Here is an 18,505-nt window from a genome sequence, read left to right on the forward strand (position 1 = left end):
ACTTTACCTTCTTGTGGAGTGGAGATGTTCAAGGCATGCGAGCTCTCAGTACAGCCAGCCAAAGTGCAGGCCGTTAGGGTTACAGCATACTTTGCAAAGGGCTGCAAGCCTGTCAGGGTGCCTGCAAAAGAAATAAGCAATGCTTTGTGGAGGTGTGTACAATATGCAAGGATCACAGAACATTAAGATATGCCCTAAGATAATTTAGCACAATAGCGAATCTAGTTGTACATCATATGTTTACAATAGACAGGGACAGGTCGAGTCTCATCTGAGAAATATTGATAGCCTTGCTGTAAAACTTCCCTGGAGATTTCTCAGAGGTTTTGCTCAAGCCGGATGTTCCGATTTAATCTTTACCCTATTTAGAAATTCTGAAACTTAACATATGGAAGGAGAATCAAGATAGTGCCCAATAGCCTCATCCTGGACCTCCCTGTGTTAATCGGTCAGTACATCTGATTCTGTGTACACTATTGGTACCCTGCATTTTAAAAGGATGCAGATTGCACGCGCAGAAATTAGACGTGACATTAATTGCATGAATGTAATTAACATGTATCGTTTTTGTTATGTAAACATCAGCCACAGGAAAGTCTGAGCAAGGTCTTGGGATGGGGGGGGAGGGGAATTTCGCTTGAAATGGAAACAGACATTTGGGAGACGAATGTTGGTCAGGATCACAGCTAGGAGAAAAAGTCAAGCTTTCCTTGCCCACCTGCAAGACTTGGAGGCTTCGCTGTGGCAGCTACTTACATAAGAAAAATGTGTGTGTTAATTGCATTCAAAACATCTACTTTAGTCCAGAACCTATTGATGCAGATTTTGTGCAGAAGGAATAATCGATATGTGGAGGTCAGGGCCACGACTGGCGGATCCAGTCCCAATCCTCCATTCACACATTGATTTTACCTATTGATTTATAATGCCTGGTTCAATATTTTTGCTTTAGGTTAAATTTAGGGGCAATCTAGGGTTATGCAACCCAACCACCCAGCCCATCTAAATCCCTCCCCCCCTTCTCTAAAAATTCAATTGACATGAATATTTTGTCCAAAGAAGAAGCCATATTGCCTCCAACTTTTGCTTCAGGCGCAATTCAGTTGGGCAAGTCTAATAACCATAGGAAAGAATTAGGGGAAATTAATTAGTTACAATTATTTGTCCAGTTTTTATGGGCTACTGGAGCATTTTCGCTTCTCCTTTAGGTCCTTTTCAGACTAAACTAATTTTTCAACTTGGTCCACTCAGCCTCATTCTGTCCGCAGGGGCCTCTGCAAGAGCACAGCCTGGCAAGAGGGCCACATCTGCTCATTTCAACCCCCTCCAGCATCACAATTGGGGTTGCACTTTCTCTATCAGTTTCTTAGCTGCTACACTCTGGGCCAAGTGACCGGTGCAAAACCAGAATTGCTCTCCACTCTCCCAGAAGCAGCCACTGAGGTTTAAATATACATGTTTGTGTACGTGCACCACATCTGAGGTGAAAAGCGGCCCACAAATTTTATGGATAAATATCACACCATATTTAGGTACATAGGAAGCTACCTTACAGCAAGTTCCATCTTGCTTAATTTTGTCTACACTGACAGGGGCTTTCCAGGATTTCAGACAGGGGTCTCTCCCAGCCCTGCCTGGAGATGCCAGGGGTTGAAACCTGAAAGACTGTGACCATCTGCATGCAGAGCAGAGGTTTTAGCCCTGAGCTGTAGACCTTCCCCTATGCACTTACCACATCTACCGGCTCCATCCACATTTAGGGATAGCATAGCATGCTAAGGGGACGCGGGTAGCGCTGTGGGTTAAACCACAGAGCCTAGGACTTGCCGATCAGAAGGTCGGAGGTTTGAATCCGGTCGGCGGGGAGAGCTGCCGTTGTTCGGTTCCTGCTCCTGACAACCTTGCAGTTCGAAAGCACGAAGCGCAATTAGATAAATAGGTACCGCTCCGGCGGGAAGGTAAACGGCGTTTCCGTGCGCTGCTCTGGTTCACCAGAAGCGGCTTGGTCATGCAGGCCACATGACCCGGAAGCTGTCTGCGGACAAACGCCAGCTCCCTTTGCCAGTATAGCGAGATGAGTGCCGCAACCCCAGAGTCGTCTGCGCCTGGACCTAATGATCAGGGGTCCATTTACCTTTACCTTTATAGCATGCTAATGGTGTGCACTGATCACTGGTGCACTGTTGCTACACATGAATGGACAGAGATGTGCTAAGTGCATTTAAACCATGATGGGATGTGACTGAATCATTTACAAGAAAAACAGATTTATCTGTGGGCTGAGTCATATAAATCAGACCTCTGTGTTAATCGATCAAGAATTACTACCACCATTTGGTTCCCAAGCATGATTTAGAAACCCCATTTTACCCACATCTATTAATTGAAAGAGTAGGCACCATTTCTTTGTTCTTGAACCACCCTGGTTGCGAATACACAACAATGTGTTTAAATGATGCCCATCTTCTCATCAATCTCCAATAGGTGAACTTGCAAGGCCATCAATCAATGCAGAGTAGTGTTATACCAAATATTTCTTCTGTATTTTTTGGCTTCCCTCCCATCAAATATGACCACTTTGTATTTCAAAGGTTTGTCAAATTTATTTAAATTCACTCACTTCTCAAAGGTTAATACAATCTTACTGGCGGGGAGGGGAAGCTTTCAGCCTATCCTGCAAAACCAATGAAATTCAAAACTGGGACATATACCAAGAACTATGATGAGCCACAATTTAAACCATCTTTATCACTGACCATCTTTTAAATATTGTTCAATGTCACTTAGGAATTTTGAACAGATAATTGTTTCACTTGAAATATTATACGGTAATTCTACAGTATACACTTGCTATTTAATAAAACTTATTAAAACACAGAAATATAATAAGAAAAAATCTTTATATTTGGGCTGCATTTCATATACTGCCTAGCTGTTGTGCTTTTTCATTAAGAATGGAATGTAAATGAAAATTTAAAAACCACAGCCTGATGGTACAACACTGCTGGTTTTTCTTCATTTTCTTCAGATAAATCAAAATAAGGCCTCAAGGTTTGTCTTCCGAAACAGATACTAAATTAAATATTACTAATGATTAAACGGGGGCTATTTTAATAAAAAAAAAACTTGCTTTGCATACCAAGTGGACCTCTTGTGCTAGGTGTGATTTCAGTTCGCTGTTACACTCTTAACTTTACATCCATATTTAACAAATGACATTATTCAGTTTCATGGGGTCACTGTGTCAAAATGTCTGTGTTGGAATTTTAATTTATTTTCAAAGGTTCCCTTCACTGGGCAGAAAGAGTGGTACCTTCAATTGATTTACTGTCTGTAATCTACCATGTGTGTTTTTTTTTAAAAAAAGACTAGAACTTTTGCTGTGACATAATATTTTTTAAAGGAAGAACCTGCCTGCATTGCAGTAGTATTATAGAGTATTATACTGCAAATATGACAAGGGATCAGAGTACTCTTGTCACAAACTAAAGGTTCAGTGATTAAGACAGAATTTTGGAGATATAGCTATTCATATGCAGCGCTTTTTTTCTTTAAAAAAATGTTTAGGGGTTCTCCCATTTTGACTCAAGAAAACCACCATTTTATAGTTCAAATTGGGGGAAATACAGTAAATGGACAAAAGTACAAAGATTCACAAAACGTTTAGGGGTATGTGTACCCCTGTCTACCCCCAGAAAAAAGCACTGTTCATATGTATGGTATATTTGATTAATTTTATTCTACTGTTTATTAATTTTGTTATGCTTTTATGAGTGTTTATGTTTTACAAATTATGTAAATTAACAGTACAAACCTATACATATACTCAGAAATAAACTTACTCCCAGGAAACTGGATCTACCATATATTACCGCATCCTTTAAAAAACTGAAGTTAACAGATAACTACTTGGGAAGTCATAAGTATCTGATGGTGATGATGATGATGATGTTTTACAGATGAACACATACACCGTTTTTAGTCCCAATGCTACTCTGCAATCAACTCAATTGCAATCCACATTCTAGCTAGAAATGTGCTCATTTAGCTTTTTTTAAATATTGCGTAGAGCTCTGTAGGTGTTGTTGGTGAACTCTAGCATTTGGGCATACATGGATATTCATAGCGCAATACAAAACTGACCAAAATTCAAGACAAAGTTTTTTTGGGGGGCCCCAAATCCAGTGCTTCATCATCTACTCAGCTGTCATAACTAATGCATGATTATGTTTTAAGATAAAAGTTCTTTCTAAAACCCACTACAAGTACCTATGACAGTCTCAGAATATTTTCATAACAATGCATAATTTAATTTGCTCAGCTATAAATTAATGTGTGTGTACATCAATGAGGATCTTAGTTATGGGGCTGCTGACTTTGTACTGCAGGATAGGCAGGCGCTGAGTATAAATTTCACTGACTGACTGGAAGTGCAGAGGAAATGAGTGGGTAATGAGAGCAGAGCAGCCAGTTCTTTAATTGAATTAAAAGCTGGGTGACACCAATGCAGACACCTGTCCAATTACAGACAGGCCAAGGTGTTTACCATTGCTGTACAAGCGATTTGAAGATGACAGAAATCTTTCCGCCCACAGATTAACATAATGAAGGAGAACAGATTACAGTGGATGCTAGCCAAACAGCTAGGTTGGCAGCTGAGAGAGGAGGAAAAAGTACCTTACTGAACTATGTAAATAAGAAGTGTACTTTTTTCATACCTACCAACTGCAGGCATTTGTATGAGGCAAGGGGTGCAGCCAGAAGGGACAGATGCAACAGGTTCCCCAAGACTTTATTCAAAGTTAACACATTTCATAATCACATCTGATTAGACAGATGTGTGTCTTTCGGTATTTTCTGCCCACTGCTGCCCATTTTTTAACATTTTTGTGGTAAGCAAACAGGAACACAGCTATCCTTCAAAATCCACATCTTTCTGAATTGTCCTCAAGCCAAAAGGTTTCCACAAAAATTCATATATTAATTAAAATAACATACAAAACTACATTTGATTATGAAAAACGTGAATGCGAATGCATATGAACGTATCTGTACTGAATTCCCAAGTGACCTTTTAACTCCCTGTGTTAAAATAACAGCATGCGCTGTTTAGGTTGCTACTAGATTGGGACCAAGGGCTGCAACATTGAAGCCAATTAGATAATATAACAGGGGTTGGGAATCTTTATCAGCTTAAGGGCCACATTACCTTGTGGGGAACCTTCTGGGGGCCACAGGCCAACAACAAAGGCAATGGATGTGACTCTTATCTTTGCACAGCGAGCTAATTATAACCATGGAAAAATTAGCTCCATCCAGGCAAGCAGAAGGCATTAGCACAGCTCAGGGGCACATTCCAGCCAGGCAAAAGCACTCAAGAAAAGCTTGTGCAAGGTTAGTAAAGTGTGTGGCCTGGGATGGGGACATGGCTTAAGGGGAGTTCTGAGAGCCAGACAAAATGATCTGGAGGTCCACACCTGTCCCCCTGCATTGTAGTCTCATGCATATTAGTGACACTTACCAATTAACCACACAGGCCCATTCTCATGTTGCCACCCTCTGAACCTCTCATGGAGGAGGCACATGAAGAAGGGCCTCAGATGATTGTCACCAGGTCTGGTTTGGTTAACATGGGAAGAGGAGGTCCTTGGGGTACTGCAGGTCTGAGCCATTTAAGGGTTTATATGTCAAATCTAGCAATCTGAATTGGGCCCAAAAACTAATTGGCAGTCAGTGCAGTTGAGCCAGGATTGGGGTTATATGCTCAAACCATCTTGCCCTGGTGAGCACCCCGGCCACTGAATTCTGCACCAGCTGAAGTTTCCAAGCTGACTTCAGAGGCAGTCCCACATATAACGTGTTGCAGTAATTTAACTTAGATCAGCATATTGCTGACAATGTACTCCAAACCTCTGGATGACCCCAAACAGCGGTTTCATGTGGATGTTTAATGGGATGGAGAATAAATCAAACCCTGATGAACCCCATAATGAAGGTTCCACAGGGCCGAAGAGCACTCCCCAAGAAACAACCATCCACGTAGGACTGGGACCACCATAAAGTAATGTCACCCCCCCCCCTTTGAGGTTCATCTGCTTTAATAGTGGAGTCAAGATCCCGGTGGATGCAAGCAATTTTATCCTCATACAGTGGTGCCTCGCAAGACGAAAAGAATCCGTTCTGTGATTCTCTTCGTCTAGCGGTTTTTTCGTCTTGCGAAGCAAGCCCATTGAAGGATTAGCGGATTAGCGCTATTAGCAGCTTTTAGCAGCTTATCTGCTGATCGGATCAGCTGATAAGCGGCTTAGCAGCTTAGAAAAGGGGGGGAAGGGGGGGGAAACCAGCAGGAACTCGCAAGACATTGTCGTCTTGCGAAGCAAGCCCATAGGAAATTCGTTTTGTGAAGCACCTCCAAAACGGAAAACTCTTTCATCTAGCGAGTTTTCCGTCTTGCGAGGCATTCGTCTTGCAGGGCACCACTGTATTGCTTTGCAAACAAGTCACAGTGAGCTACCATCAGTTCTGCCACCTCCTTCAGGCCAGACTGTAAGAGGCCCCTCACTACCCAGAAAAGCTCTGCCATATGACACAAAGAGGATGTAATAGAGGCAACAAGGTATGTATTGTTTGCTGCCTTCACTGCTACTAGGTAGGCTTGAGGATTAGCCCTCAACCAGAGTTTGATTGCATTTGATTGGTGTAGGAGAGGGCTCTCAGAGACTATCATGACAATGGCCCAAGCCATTCAGATGTTCCAGAGCAGCCTTTCTCAACCTGTGGGTCCCCAGATGTTATTGAACTACAACTCCCATCACCCCTAGCTAGCAAGGTCAGTGCTCAGGGATAATGGCAGTTGTAGTCCAACAACTTCTGGGGACCCACAGGTTGAGAACCGCTGTTCTAGAGATTGGACAGTGCTTCAACAGGAACACCAGTCATATCAGTTGGAAAATCTCACAGGGCCATCTGGAAACCCATTTGATCCATCAGCCTCAAAGAGCAGACCATCCTCATAGGTCCCCCTCCTCTACAAGGGGATAAGGTACCAAAAGCCTACTTCTCAACAGCAAGTGATTTGACCATGACAAGGGGCTGATGACAATACTCAAGCCCATGGAACATGAGACTTTTGCATGCAATAGAGTTATGGATTTGACCTGAGAGGGGTTTTGAGGGCACAATTTAAGTAGACTTGACCATTGCTCAGGGGTATTATGTATGAGGGATTATATGGGGGCTGGGAATCCAAGCCAACCTTACCCCACCTCTAACCTGTTTTATTCATAAGCTATCAGCTCTCTCATCACAGTCCCCCATAATATCATCACATTCTCCATGTGATACCCAATTGTCTAAGAACATAAGAGTGAAGAAGAAGAAAAGCATTGAAATGGGCTGAAAATAAATGAGGGGTGGGGTGGGGGAAAAGACAGAAAGGCAGCAGGTTTTTGAGTGGGATTTTGCTTTCCCTTTAAAAGCCCATGTAAAAATTGTCAGAACACAAAAATTCAGTGCAGCTCTATATAAACTGCAATGGAACCCCAAAGCTCAGTAACATCAAACCACTAAAATATAATTTGCTATTTAAAACAAAAAAGCTCGTTCTGACATTTTTCTTAAAAAAAAAAAGAGAGAGAGAAACACGCATGCAAACATCACATTTAAAGGTTTGGTTCATGCATTTGCTTATGTGCTGCAGATAACTGAAACCCTGTGTTGTTGCTTCTCTTTTTTAACCCCACCACTGTGGTGAGTCACACTTTGTTGGTGTTAAGCGTTAATGCAAAATGCATTAGCGCTTAGTGGTGAGATCTCTGGATCGGCTGGTTCCAAAGAGCTTAATAGAGAAGCCAACACTCCAGCATTACATGGGATGCTAACACTTTGAAAACATCAATAATGCTTACTTTATGCTTATTGAATGCACTTTCAAACTGCTCCCTTCCATCACTGGAACATTAGAGGGAAGTTCTATGGTTCCATTTCTGACCCTGATTTGACATCTGTTTATCTTCTGTTGCATTTACATTAGATTCACTGATGGCTCAAACCCTATGGCCAGAAAGTCTAGTTTTCAGAATGTGCTAAGAACATTTTACTTGTGCAACTAACACCAAAGGATTAATGCTGTTATTATATCCAAATCAGTAAGAGTCAAACTGACACACACACACACAAAATCAAAATTGTTGAGTCAGTATAGGATCAAGAACACCCACTTCACTTCATGGTCACTTTGGGAAATTTAACATTGATTTGTTCTTTTTAAAATGTTGCAGTACTACATGACAGTATGTTGACGGGGTTCTTGGACTCAAACAGAAGCTGGAACTTTTGATAGTAAACAAATAAGTCAACGTTCCTATTAGCCCAATCAGAGAACCAAAAACAAGGCACATTTTCCCATGAATATATTTAAAGAAAACCACAAAACAGATACACCCCTATCTTTACAAGAGAGTTCACTGTCAAATTTCCAGATGTTGAGGGCGTAGCCCATGCAGCTGAATCCTCCTAAAGTGGCTCCTCCCCTAAAGGCACCTTTGACAGATGAACACACCACCTAAATTCACCCTTTGAGCATAAACTGCTGCAACTACTTAGAGAAATAAATTGTGTTTTGCCACTTCTTTTTCCCATTTGAAACAGTTTGTCATAATCTATATAATTGTGTCATTGTGCAATGCAACTTTCCTTTCTATTATTGCTCTGTCTTGCCCAGGAGTGGAGGGAGGAGGATACCAAAAAAGGAAACAAAATACAGAGTTGGGAGCTTATGGTGTTAGTCAAGTAAGTAAATTCCATGTACCCCCAAAATATACACATTTTTGCAAAGCAATTCCCCCTCATATAATGCATTTTGTAAGTTTTCACTAATGTATTCACTGTAATGCACACTTTACCTCAACACATGCATGTTGGTACGCCTTACTTGGCTGAAGAACTGCATTGCAAAATTCAGAAAAATGTGAATATTGAAGGATTGGTGTGTTTCACTTCAGATACAGTTATGGAAAGTGCAAATGAAACAGGTGCACCTTAAACTGTGATCTGAATTGAACTGCTCCCCCATCCCAAATCAAGATGGATCATTTATTTGAAGGACCAAAGTGCATTATTGGACACATGGACTGCTCTGTGCCAACCAATGAACAAGCAAACATTGTAGCTGTTTGCTCGAACAAGTTTTGGGTTTTTTTGCATCAGGTCTGTTTTACATACGGTTGTGTAATTAGTAAACACTGAGAGCAAAGATTATTTCCCTGACATCTTTTGAGTTCACATATTTGAGAGAGTATAATAAATCTCTCCTCTCACCATGCTTGTCCTAGGCAAGGACAATGGACAATTACATTCTCTGCACTGACTGATGAATGTATGAAATGATTGTTCTTTCTTGCTGTGAATGTCACTCAAAAGTAGCTAGTAGAAACTGGAGCAATGATGGCATGGCACTTCTGTCTTCTATGTCTCCCTAAAGCATATTTCTCAATCTGTCCACAGGGTGGTGAAGGGAACGCAGCAGTGGAACTTCCACAGTAATGGCAGGTCCCTAATCAACACAATATTAATAAAACAGTTTGGAGACCATTACAGGACTTCTTTGGATTAGTGAAACCATGATTTCACTAATGTATTTTGATTTATGATCCTACAACAGGACTAATATCAATGTAATTTAATCATACGTCTATGCTCAACTATAGGTAGAGTCAACCACACAATAGTTAACACCCGAGTACTGGGAGGTGTGGGGGAGAAGAAGAAGCTTTTCATCAGAATCCTATGCTTCTTAGGGGTCTGTCATATCCAACCCAACAACAGTGAAAAGTTATAACTGCAAAAAAGGTTGCCTAAGTTAAACACTGCCGTAATGCAGATATTAATGTTGTGCAGCAATTGGATGCAATAAAAGCTGACTCCTTTTGGAATAAAAAATGTCTAAACGCATCTTTACTAACCAGAAATTATTCAAAACAGATACAAAACAATCAATGATACATCCAGAAAGTTGTATAAATCAAGTGCATGATCAAGCATAGGTTCTTCTTCTTAAATACCGTATTGTCCCGAATATAAGCCGCACCCACAAATAAGCCACGCCTTTAAAATTCAGGGGGTGAGGGAGGAAAAAAAGACAATACCTGAATATAAGCCGCTCCCTTAAAATTTCATAGGCACTCATACCTGTAAATGGCAAATGTAGAAAACAATCCCACGGGTATCATTCCCCTGTGCTGCTTCCGGGGGGGGGGGGAGACATGCCGCTTTGTCGGCAGTCTTCCTCCCTTCCCCCTTCTTTCTGGTGGTTCAGGAGAGACTTGGGAGCCACAGTCAGGATGGGGGCCACTGTCCTGCACCCCTGATGGCCCTCGTGGTGGAGTCCCGGGGGGGGGCACTCTCCATTCCAGCCTTGGAAAGCAAGGCAGGGCCACAGACCTAGGGCAGCTATTTCAGCAGCAATATCATAAAAGCCAATTCTTGTAAGGTCGCGAATATAAGTGACACATGAACTTTTCATGGTCAGAATTTTTTTGGGGGGAGGGTGGTTTATATTTGGGCCAATGCCCAAATATACAGTGGTACCTCGGGTTAAGTACTTAATTCGTTCCGGAGGTCCATTCTTAACCTGAAACTGTTCTTAACCTGAAGCACCACTTTAGCTAATGGGGCCTCCTGCTGCTGCCGCGCCGCCGGAGCACAATTTCTGTTCTCATCCTGAAGCAAAGTTCTTAACCTGAAACATTATTTCTGGGTTAGCGGCATCTGTAACCTGAAGCATATGTAACCTAAAGCAAATGTAACCCAAGGTACTACTGTATAACAGAACAGATCAGAGCAAAAAAATCTAAACTCTGTCTCTCCCATAGTCTGCATTAGCCTGCATCCAGCCTAAGGTTACAAATCATTATCACATCCTTTTCCCACTGTGCCTGGGAAGAAAGACAAAGGCAACTCCCCTTTAAAATGGCCCAGGATACCTTAAGGACCCAGGTGCTTCTGGGCTCTTGATTCATTCCAGTCTCCTGCCCAATCCTGACAGTAGCTAATTATAGCACTCCACCAAGGATATATAGTCTTTGGCTGCCCAACCACTACCCCCAACACAGAAGTCTATACCTTGAGGCTTGAACCTCCACCTCCTGTTTGCCTTTGCATTGTGCTTTCCCACTGAACAACTAGACTACACAGAACACTGCCTGCTGTGAGTTCATTGTTGTAGTTTTTATTCTTCTTTGTGCACATGGCCCCTTCTCCTTGACAAGGAGAGACCTCTATACAAATGTGAGAGGCATTATTCCTACAGCAATATTCCAACCTGTCTCATGGGAAGCATCTAGGGACTCAACTACATTAGTAAAGAAACAGCGATTTGAATGCGCTATAAACATGGAGCGGCTCTGTGTTTGGTGTGGAGAGAACAATCTGGCTCTCAATACGGCTAAGACCAAGGAATTGGTAGTGGATTACAGGGAAAAAAAGGCGGACATTCAGCCCTTGTATATCAACGGGGAACGGGTGGAGAGGGTGGCGGAATTCAGGTTTTTGGGAGTGACTATGGATCAGGGCATGACTTGGAGCGCAAATACCACTGCTCTGGTGAAGAAGGCCCAGCAGAGAATTTATTTCCTCAGACTTTTAAAAAAGAACAATCTGAGTGAGAGACTGCTGGTGTCCTTCTACCGAGGCTCCATAGAGAGCATACTTACATACTGTATTTGTGCTTGGTTCTCCAGTTGTACAGCTAGGGAGAGGAAGGTGCTCCAGAAGGTCATAACCACAGCCCAAAGGATTATTGGTCACCCTCTCCCACCTTTGGAAGAACTGTACGGTTCCCGTTGCCTTAGGAAAGCAAACAACATCCTGCAGGATCCATCTCACCCGGGATACAGTCTGTTTGCACTACTGCCTTCTGGCAGGAGGTATAGAAACATCAAGTCTAGGACAAATAGACTGAAAAACAGTTTCTATCCAAGAGCTGTGGCCTTTTTGAATGCTGTAACTCGATAGTGAGACCTGGGAGTTTGATGGGTGTGGGTGGGGGTGTGGTTGGAAGGTGGTTTGTTTGGTTGTTGCTGTTGTTTTGCTTTTGTTGTTTTTAAGGGTTGGCATCCAATTTCGTTGCACTTGTGCAATGTTGCACTAGTGTAATGACAATAAAGAATCTATCTATCTATCTATCTATCTATCTATCTATCTATCTATCTATCTATCTATCTAAACATGCAACACCAGATGGCGCAGAAAATTTTAAAACATGATTTTCCATAGATATTTTTTTCCTTTTGTTTCTGACTTATTGATAGCATTTTTTCCTGTGTCTAGATCCACACCAGGTTGCTCATCTAAAGATTTCTACCTACAGTACCATGGGTAAGATGCATAAATGATATTGTTGTCTTTATTTCTATTCCATACTTTTTAAAAAGTGGCATGTATTTATTTCTTCTGTATTTCCCCCTGATGGTTTTACCCTGAGCAGCGGCTCTTCTAAATAAATAAATAAAAATAACCCAGGTGGCCTGGGTTATTTTAGACCACAACAAACAGCAATTGGATGATCCTTATTCTGCTAGGATAATGCACAAGTATTTTGCAGATACATAAAGGGAAGGAGACAAATTATGGGAATTTTGATTTGGCAATACTGATTTTTAGATTGTGCATTAGATGATACAATGGTAAATACTGAGTATCAAGCAGGAAAAGCATTTTTCCACTTGTCTGACTGCAGATCTGATTCACTGAGGCTTGAAATCTCATTTGCAAAAGAGGCAAAGTTCAGCTGAAGAAAAGTCCGGGAAAAGTATTCAGGAAAGTCATTTCTCCCTCTGGCATACAGGCATATGAATCTTCAGAAGATATCATATAATTACCCATACATGTATGACTTCCTGGAATAACTGCATAACAGTATAGCCACTATTGTATTTCTATTCCACTGCAGTTTCACATACACTCATGTCTCAGCAATACACACACACACACACACACACACACACACACACACACAAGTCTGATGAGGTGCCTCACTACTCCAGAAGACTTACAGTTGTCAATATTTGTGCTCTTTTTAAAAAAAAACTACTGCTACAAAACACACTATAGAAGGCTATTTTTTAAGGATACTTCATATGTCAACTTTTTTCAAATATGGCTAACCCAAGTGAGAAAAAAACATGTGTCTTGCATCCTAGAATGAAACTGGAAATCCCTGCTTACAGAGGCTCCGGAATTCAATGAATTTGCACTTTCAATATTACGCTACCCATGCACTCATCCCCTCATCACGCAGCAGAAGTGGAGAACCTGTGACCTGCCAGATGTTGCTGCACTGCAACTCCCATAATCCCTGGAGCTGATGGGATTTGTAGTTTGGCAACATCTGGAGGGCCACAGGTTCCCCCTCCCTGCCACTGAGAGAAAACACCAAGTACACTGAAGAGATCCTGTACAAATGCTGGATCTCCCTGGCCTTACAACATAAACCCTGCAGGATCTCCCCGTGTCCATTAAGTATCTTCTCTCCCCCCCCCCACTAAGGAGGAAGCATGAACATCTCACACCTCTTCCTCATTGTCTGAACAAGGCGTACAGTCTTTGCTGGTTCATTTCTTTAAAAAAAACAACACAGAGAATGAAAAAGGCAAACCATATTTTTAAAGTACAATCTAAAAAGTAACAACTGTCTTTTCAGTGTTAGCCATTTATAAAATATACACTCCCTGTATATCCGCTTTAGGAGATTTAAGTTGATTTGCAGCCTTTTCCTTTAAAATAACAAAACATATTTTCAACCGAAGCAATCTTCTCCACCAAGGAAACAAATGCTTCTAGCACAGGTAAGCCTGCCCTTATGGCTTTCTGATTTATTGGCACAACCTGAGCTAACAGCCAGCAGAGTTTCAGTTCCTGTGAGGTTTCCCATGTCCTCTGCATTAACTCATGTGTTAGTAGGTGGCCACCTATCGAACACATTTCCAAACACCTGCAGACCTGCCCAGCTGTGCAAATTGCTTTGTAATCAACCTGCAAAAGGCAAGCAGGAGAATTCACATCTGAAGACCACTAGATGTTTATCAGCTCTTTCAAAAAAAAACCAAGTTGGCCAGAATTCTGCTACAAGGCTTCTACAAGATTTAGGCAGAGAGTTCTGCCTAAAGCTCTGAAATTAATAATGACTATACAATAGCAGAGCTAACCTTGACAACTATGCTGACTATGAATTATTATACTCAGGGTCAGCCCAAACTATTTTGGCATCCGAGGCAAACCACAAAATGGTGCTGCTGCCCCCCTGCCAGGAAAGAATGGGTGAATGAAGAACTGCATCAGGAACAAAGGGGAGGGGAATAAAGATCTGCACCTGAAACAAGGAGAGGAATCAAATCAACCTTATCCGATAGTTGAAGGAGGAACCAAAGGCCTGGTCTTGTGGGGAAAGGGGCCCGCTGCAAGTCACACTGAGTAGGTGCAGACCCCCAGGAGACCCCAGAGGGTAGCCCCCGCCATTTCCTCCTTAGGGGTGGGAGGAGACCGGCAGTGCCTCCTATCCACCAAGAGGGCACGAGGTGGCAGATCTGGCCTCCATGGACACTGTATAAGCTAAACTAGCTATAGCTTAGGGCTACACTCTCTTGGGGGCCCACAAAAAAACAAAAAAAAACTGGACATACATTTCCAAAATACAAGATAAAAAACAAATAAAATAAAACCTACATACAGCAACAGTGTTTTGTGTTGTGTAGTCTCCTGTGATCTAAGTAATGCCCCCCCCCCCGCTAGCCTGCTCACTAAAATATTACTGGTTTGCTCATTTCTGTATATAGGCTGCCTACATTATGCTATTTATAATTATTAGTAGTTTGCATCATATACTTACACCTATTATTATTTCATGTTATAGCAAGTTTCTAGAGACTAGATTATGAGTCTTTGTAAATTGTGTTTCTAAAGGAACTTTTATTATTGCCAAATGCCAATGTGTTTGCATTAAGTTTGTTATGAATAAAAAATCATTTTAAGTTAGAGCTTAATAATTATTTCACTATTAATATACTTCTTCTTAATTGAATTTCAGTTCAACAATTACTTTGATAAAATACATATTTTGTTATGTGCAAATGGCTTTAGATGCCTATTAGGTCCATAAATTACCATATAGCATATATTCAACACAAAAACAGTGACAATTTGTTGTTGACAAAGACAGCTGGACATATAAATGGCCCCATTACCTTCAGTAGCTTACGGCCTCATCAAACCTAAATCCGGCCCTGTCCATGCAGTGTGCTACAACTGTCACTGCTACCATGGCAGGAGCACAGGCAATCTATTCCTTGGAAGCCAGATCTTCTGCCTCTGTAGATCCTGCAACCTGAGGCCATCACCTCATCTTGCCGAATGGGTGGGCTGGCCCTGACTGAACTTTATTTTTAACCTAATTTATTTACTGCCTTTCAGTTTGCAAAAGGGACCCAGGGTAGTTTACAATATTACAACATTACAAAACTAGTGAGCATTAACTCAAGGAGGTAGGAATTATAACAAGTGGAACATCTGGAAGAATAAGAAGATCTTAACTGCACAAGTCAAAAGTGAACCTTTCTTAGGAAAGAAGTTTCACAATTTGGGTGTTGCAATCAAGAAGGCCCAAATTACATTTATGGACACAGCTGTCACTTCACACACACCTTGCATTCACATTAAAGACTACCAATGTCATCAATTCTCATAAATAGGCATGAAACCTTGCCCCTGTTCCCCACTGATGGATCCTTTTCTTGGGTTTGTTCATCAGTAACTAAGCATTACCACATCAATTGTCACATGCAAAGTTGTCACTTGTCTGAAAGCACCCTACATGTTGAACGTTTTTCCTTCTCTCTTTCTCTAAATAATCCCCCCCCCCAGAAAGTTATTTCACACATATGACTGCCCCTCATGTATATTATATTTGCTCAGCAATGGACTATGTTACTCAAAATACTTTCAAAACTCAGTTATCAAAAGGCTTCCCTTTTCAGCTGCAAGCAGTTTTACATAGTGGTATTTTATTTACGGAGATAGAGTCTGCATATTTCTAATTAAATATTTTGCATATATTAAATATTTACTTAAAACATTTAACCTTCCAAAATAACTTCACAACTTTGGGAATTCTTCCCAGACTGGGTATGGGTAAATTGAACTCCAAAGAACTATGTAAGGCAGCTTTTGGTTATTATTAATCTTTTTTTTTTCATGTTCCATATCAACCCTGGGCTCAGACTGAGATGAGGTTCAAAAATATTTTGTAATATGTATGGGTTTATTATTAAAAAGAATTTTTAAAAAAATTTATACTGAACATACTGAAAAATAACCTTTTGGACCCGAGGCAACGATGAGATCCTGATTTTAATGTCACCTAAATTCAAAACTTCTTTTTCTGTTCGCTTGATGACTGATACCTTTTAAATCAAGAACAGAATCAATGACATAAACTGAGCAATAAGTAGAAAATGCTGCTGTTTGTTCAGGATTATCTTGTGGATATCAATAAGGAGAACTGTCATTCCCCAAATATTTGTGCTGACAGAATCTTTTCATGTGAATTTAAGCAAACATCAACTAAACAGGTATAAGCACATGGCTGAACTGAAAAGTCCTTGAAATACATCTGCTTGACCACAGTGCTCTCAAAAGTTAGCTTGCTGACTTTTAGATTTGATTACTGCATGATACCAAAACCAGTAAGATGTTTTTATTAGTAATGGAGAAATAAAATGATATTGCCACAGTTATTTTAAACTACTCATTTGCCAGCAAGGGGCTTCTGGAAAGTTGAAAGCTATATACATATATAGCCCCTAACCCCTTTCAAACATAGCCAAAGCACAAGACAAAATACACAAAAATTAAAGCACAGGACTTCTTAGCCAATCAAAATAATCACTATCAGCAGGCCCCACCAATAGCCACCATCTCCCACCAAAAGAAATGGTTCAGGTAGGGTGGTACACTCTTTTGCTCATTCCCCTTCCCTTTTTTCTGTGTAAGAAGCCACAGAGAGAAAAACAAACAAAGGTTTATAAGGGGGGGGGGATTGGGCACTGAATCCCTCCCTGTCAATCAAGCCAGCCTAAGCCAATCAGAACCATGCATTCTTCCTGCATTCACAAGCCAATCAGAGCCATCACTTCTTCCTGTGGTGTCATTTGCAGTACAGTGGTACGAACTCGGGTTACGAACTTAATTCGTCCAGAGGTCCGTACTTAACCCGAAACTGTTCTTAACCTGAGGTGCGCTTTCGCTAATGGGGACTCCCACTGCTGCTGCACCACCGGCATGCGATTTCTGTTCTCATCCTGGGTCAAAGTTCGCAACCCGAGGTACTACTTCCGGGTTAGCGGAGTTTGTAACCCGAAGCGTTTGTAACCCAAAGTGTTTGTAACCTGAGGTACCACTGTATATGCCAGAGAGAAATATTTTACAGTAGAAGCATTGTTTACGTGTATGTGGCCATGAGGGGGGGGGCAGGGAACAAGCAGGTGGCCCAAACATGTATGTGTTTGCCTTCTTTTGCTTACTAGAATCCTTTTTAAATATTTCCGCCTATTTTCCTTAAAGCCCTGTGCCCTCCCCGCTTTCTTTGGATATCCCTTCCCTCCTGACATCTTCCTGCTTCTCAAACATGAAAGCTGAAAAGGATACTCCAGACAAAAGAGAAGACATTCTCTAACACCAAAGCAATTCCCAATCCTGTTATTCCTAAGGGGCATTGGCTTGAAAACAGAAGGAAATTTGTGGAATATTGCCTAAACAACATGATCCAATAAGCCAAAGCAGCGATCTTTTACTCAGTGACCATATAAAGGCTTCCAGGTCAGGCTTCCTCCCCTGTCTGGGCAATAAAGATATGGGTTGTTCCTCTCTGTGTATTTGCCTTCACGTTGTCCTCCCTTTGGCTTTGCTTCACTCCACCTAGAGACTTGTTCTCTTTCTCATACTCATGAAAACACCAAATTATTTTGCAGGGTCTGAACACAGTTGCTCATCTCACCACTACCAGCAGATTGAAAATACTGCTTTACAGACATATTTATTGGCATGTACCTGTGAATGCACTAGCATTAAAGATCTCCGTTCTGACAGTAGGTATGCTGGGATCATCTTTGCTGGACGCCTTTAGAATGTACTTCTCAATTACACCTTTGACCCCAGCTGGTTCGTCCCATGTAACCTCAGCGCTGTAACCATTTATGCTGTGAGCTCGTGAGGGTGTTGGCACGTTTTGCGGGACTGTGGAAGGATAAAAGAGGAACAGAGAAAACAGCAGTCCTAAGAAGACTGTTGCCCCATTCTTCACTTTTAATAGTTGCAGTAAATCAGATTCGCCATTAGCATAAATACAATTTATTAGAGTTGTAACTTTCCAGCATTGATTTAATATGACTGCACATCTTGAGCCATTCACTTTTAGCTATATTTCAAAACCATCAGAACTCCATCTACATAACAT

General features: G+C 41.4%; 1 protein-coding gene across 7 annotated transcripts in view; it reads right to left on the reverse strand.

The window, feature by feature from the left end:
* USH2A (usherin) overlaps positions 1-18,505 on the reverse strand; it is a 432,976-nt gene that overhangs the window by 254,191 nt on the left and 160,280 nt on the right. For all 7 annotated transcript variants that reach the window (XR_014218160.1, XM_082217159.1, XM_082217162.1 and 4 more), the window contains 2 exons: positions 18,100-18,285; positions 8-121 (listed from right to left, as the gene is read on the reverse strand). Coding sequence is in view for 6 of the 7 variants with exons in the window: in XM_082217159.1 (XP_082073285.1) it covers positions 8-121; positions 18,100-18,285 (300 nt within the window). In the remaining variant the exon portion in view is untranslated. The remainder of the gene's footprint in view (positions 1-7; positions 122-18,099; positions 18,286-18,505) is intronic.

Source organism: Podarcis vaucheri (assembly GCF_965113315.1).
Source record: "Podarcis vaucheri genome assembly, chromosome: 3".
Taxonomy (NCBI): domain Eukaryota; kingdom Metazoa; phylum Chordata; class Lepidosauria; order Squamata; family Lacertidae; genus Podarcis; species Podarcis vaucheri.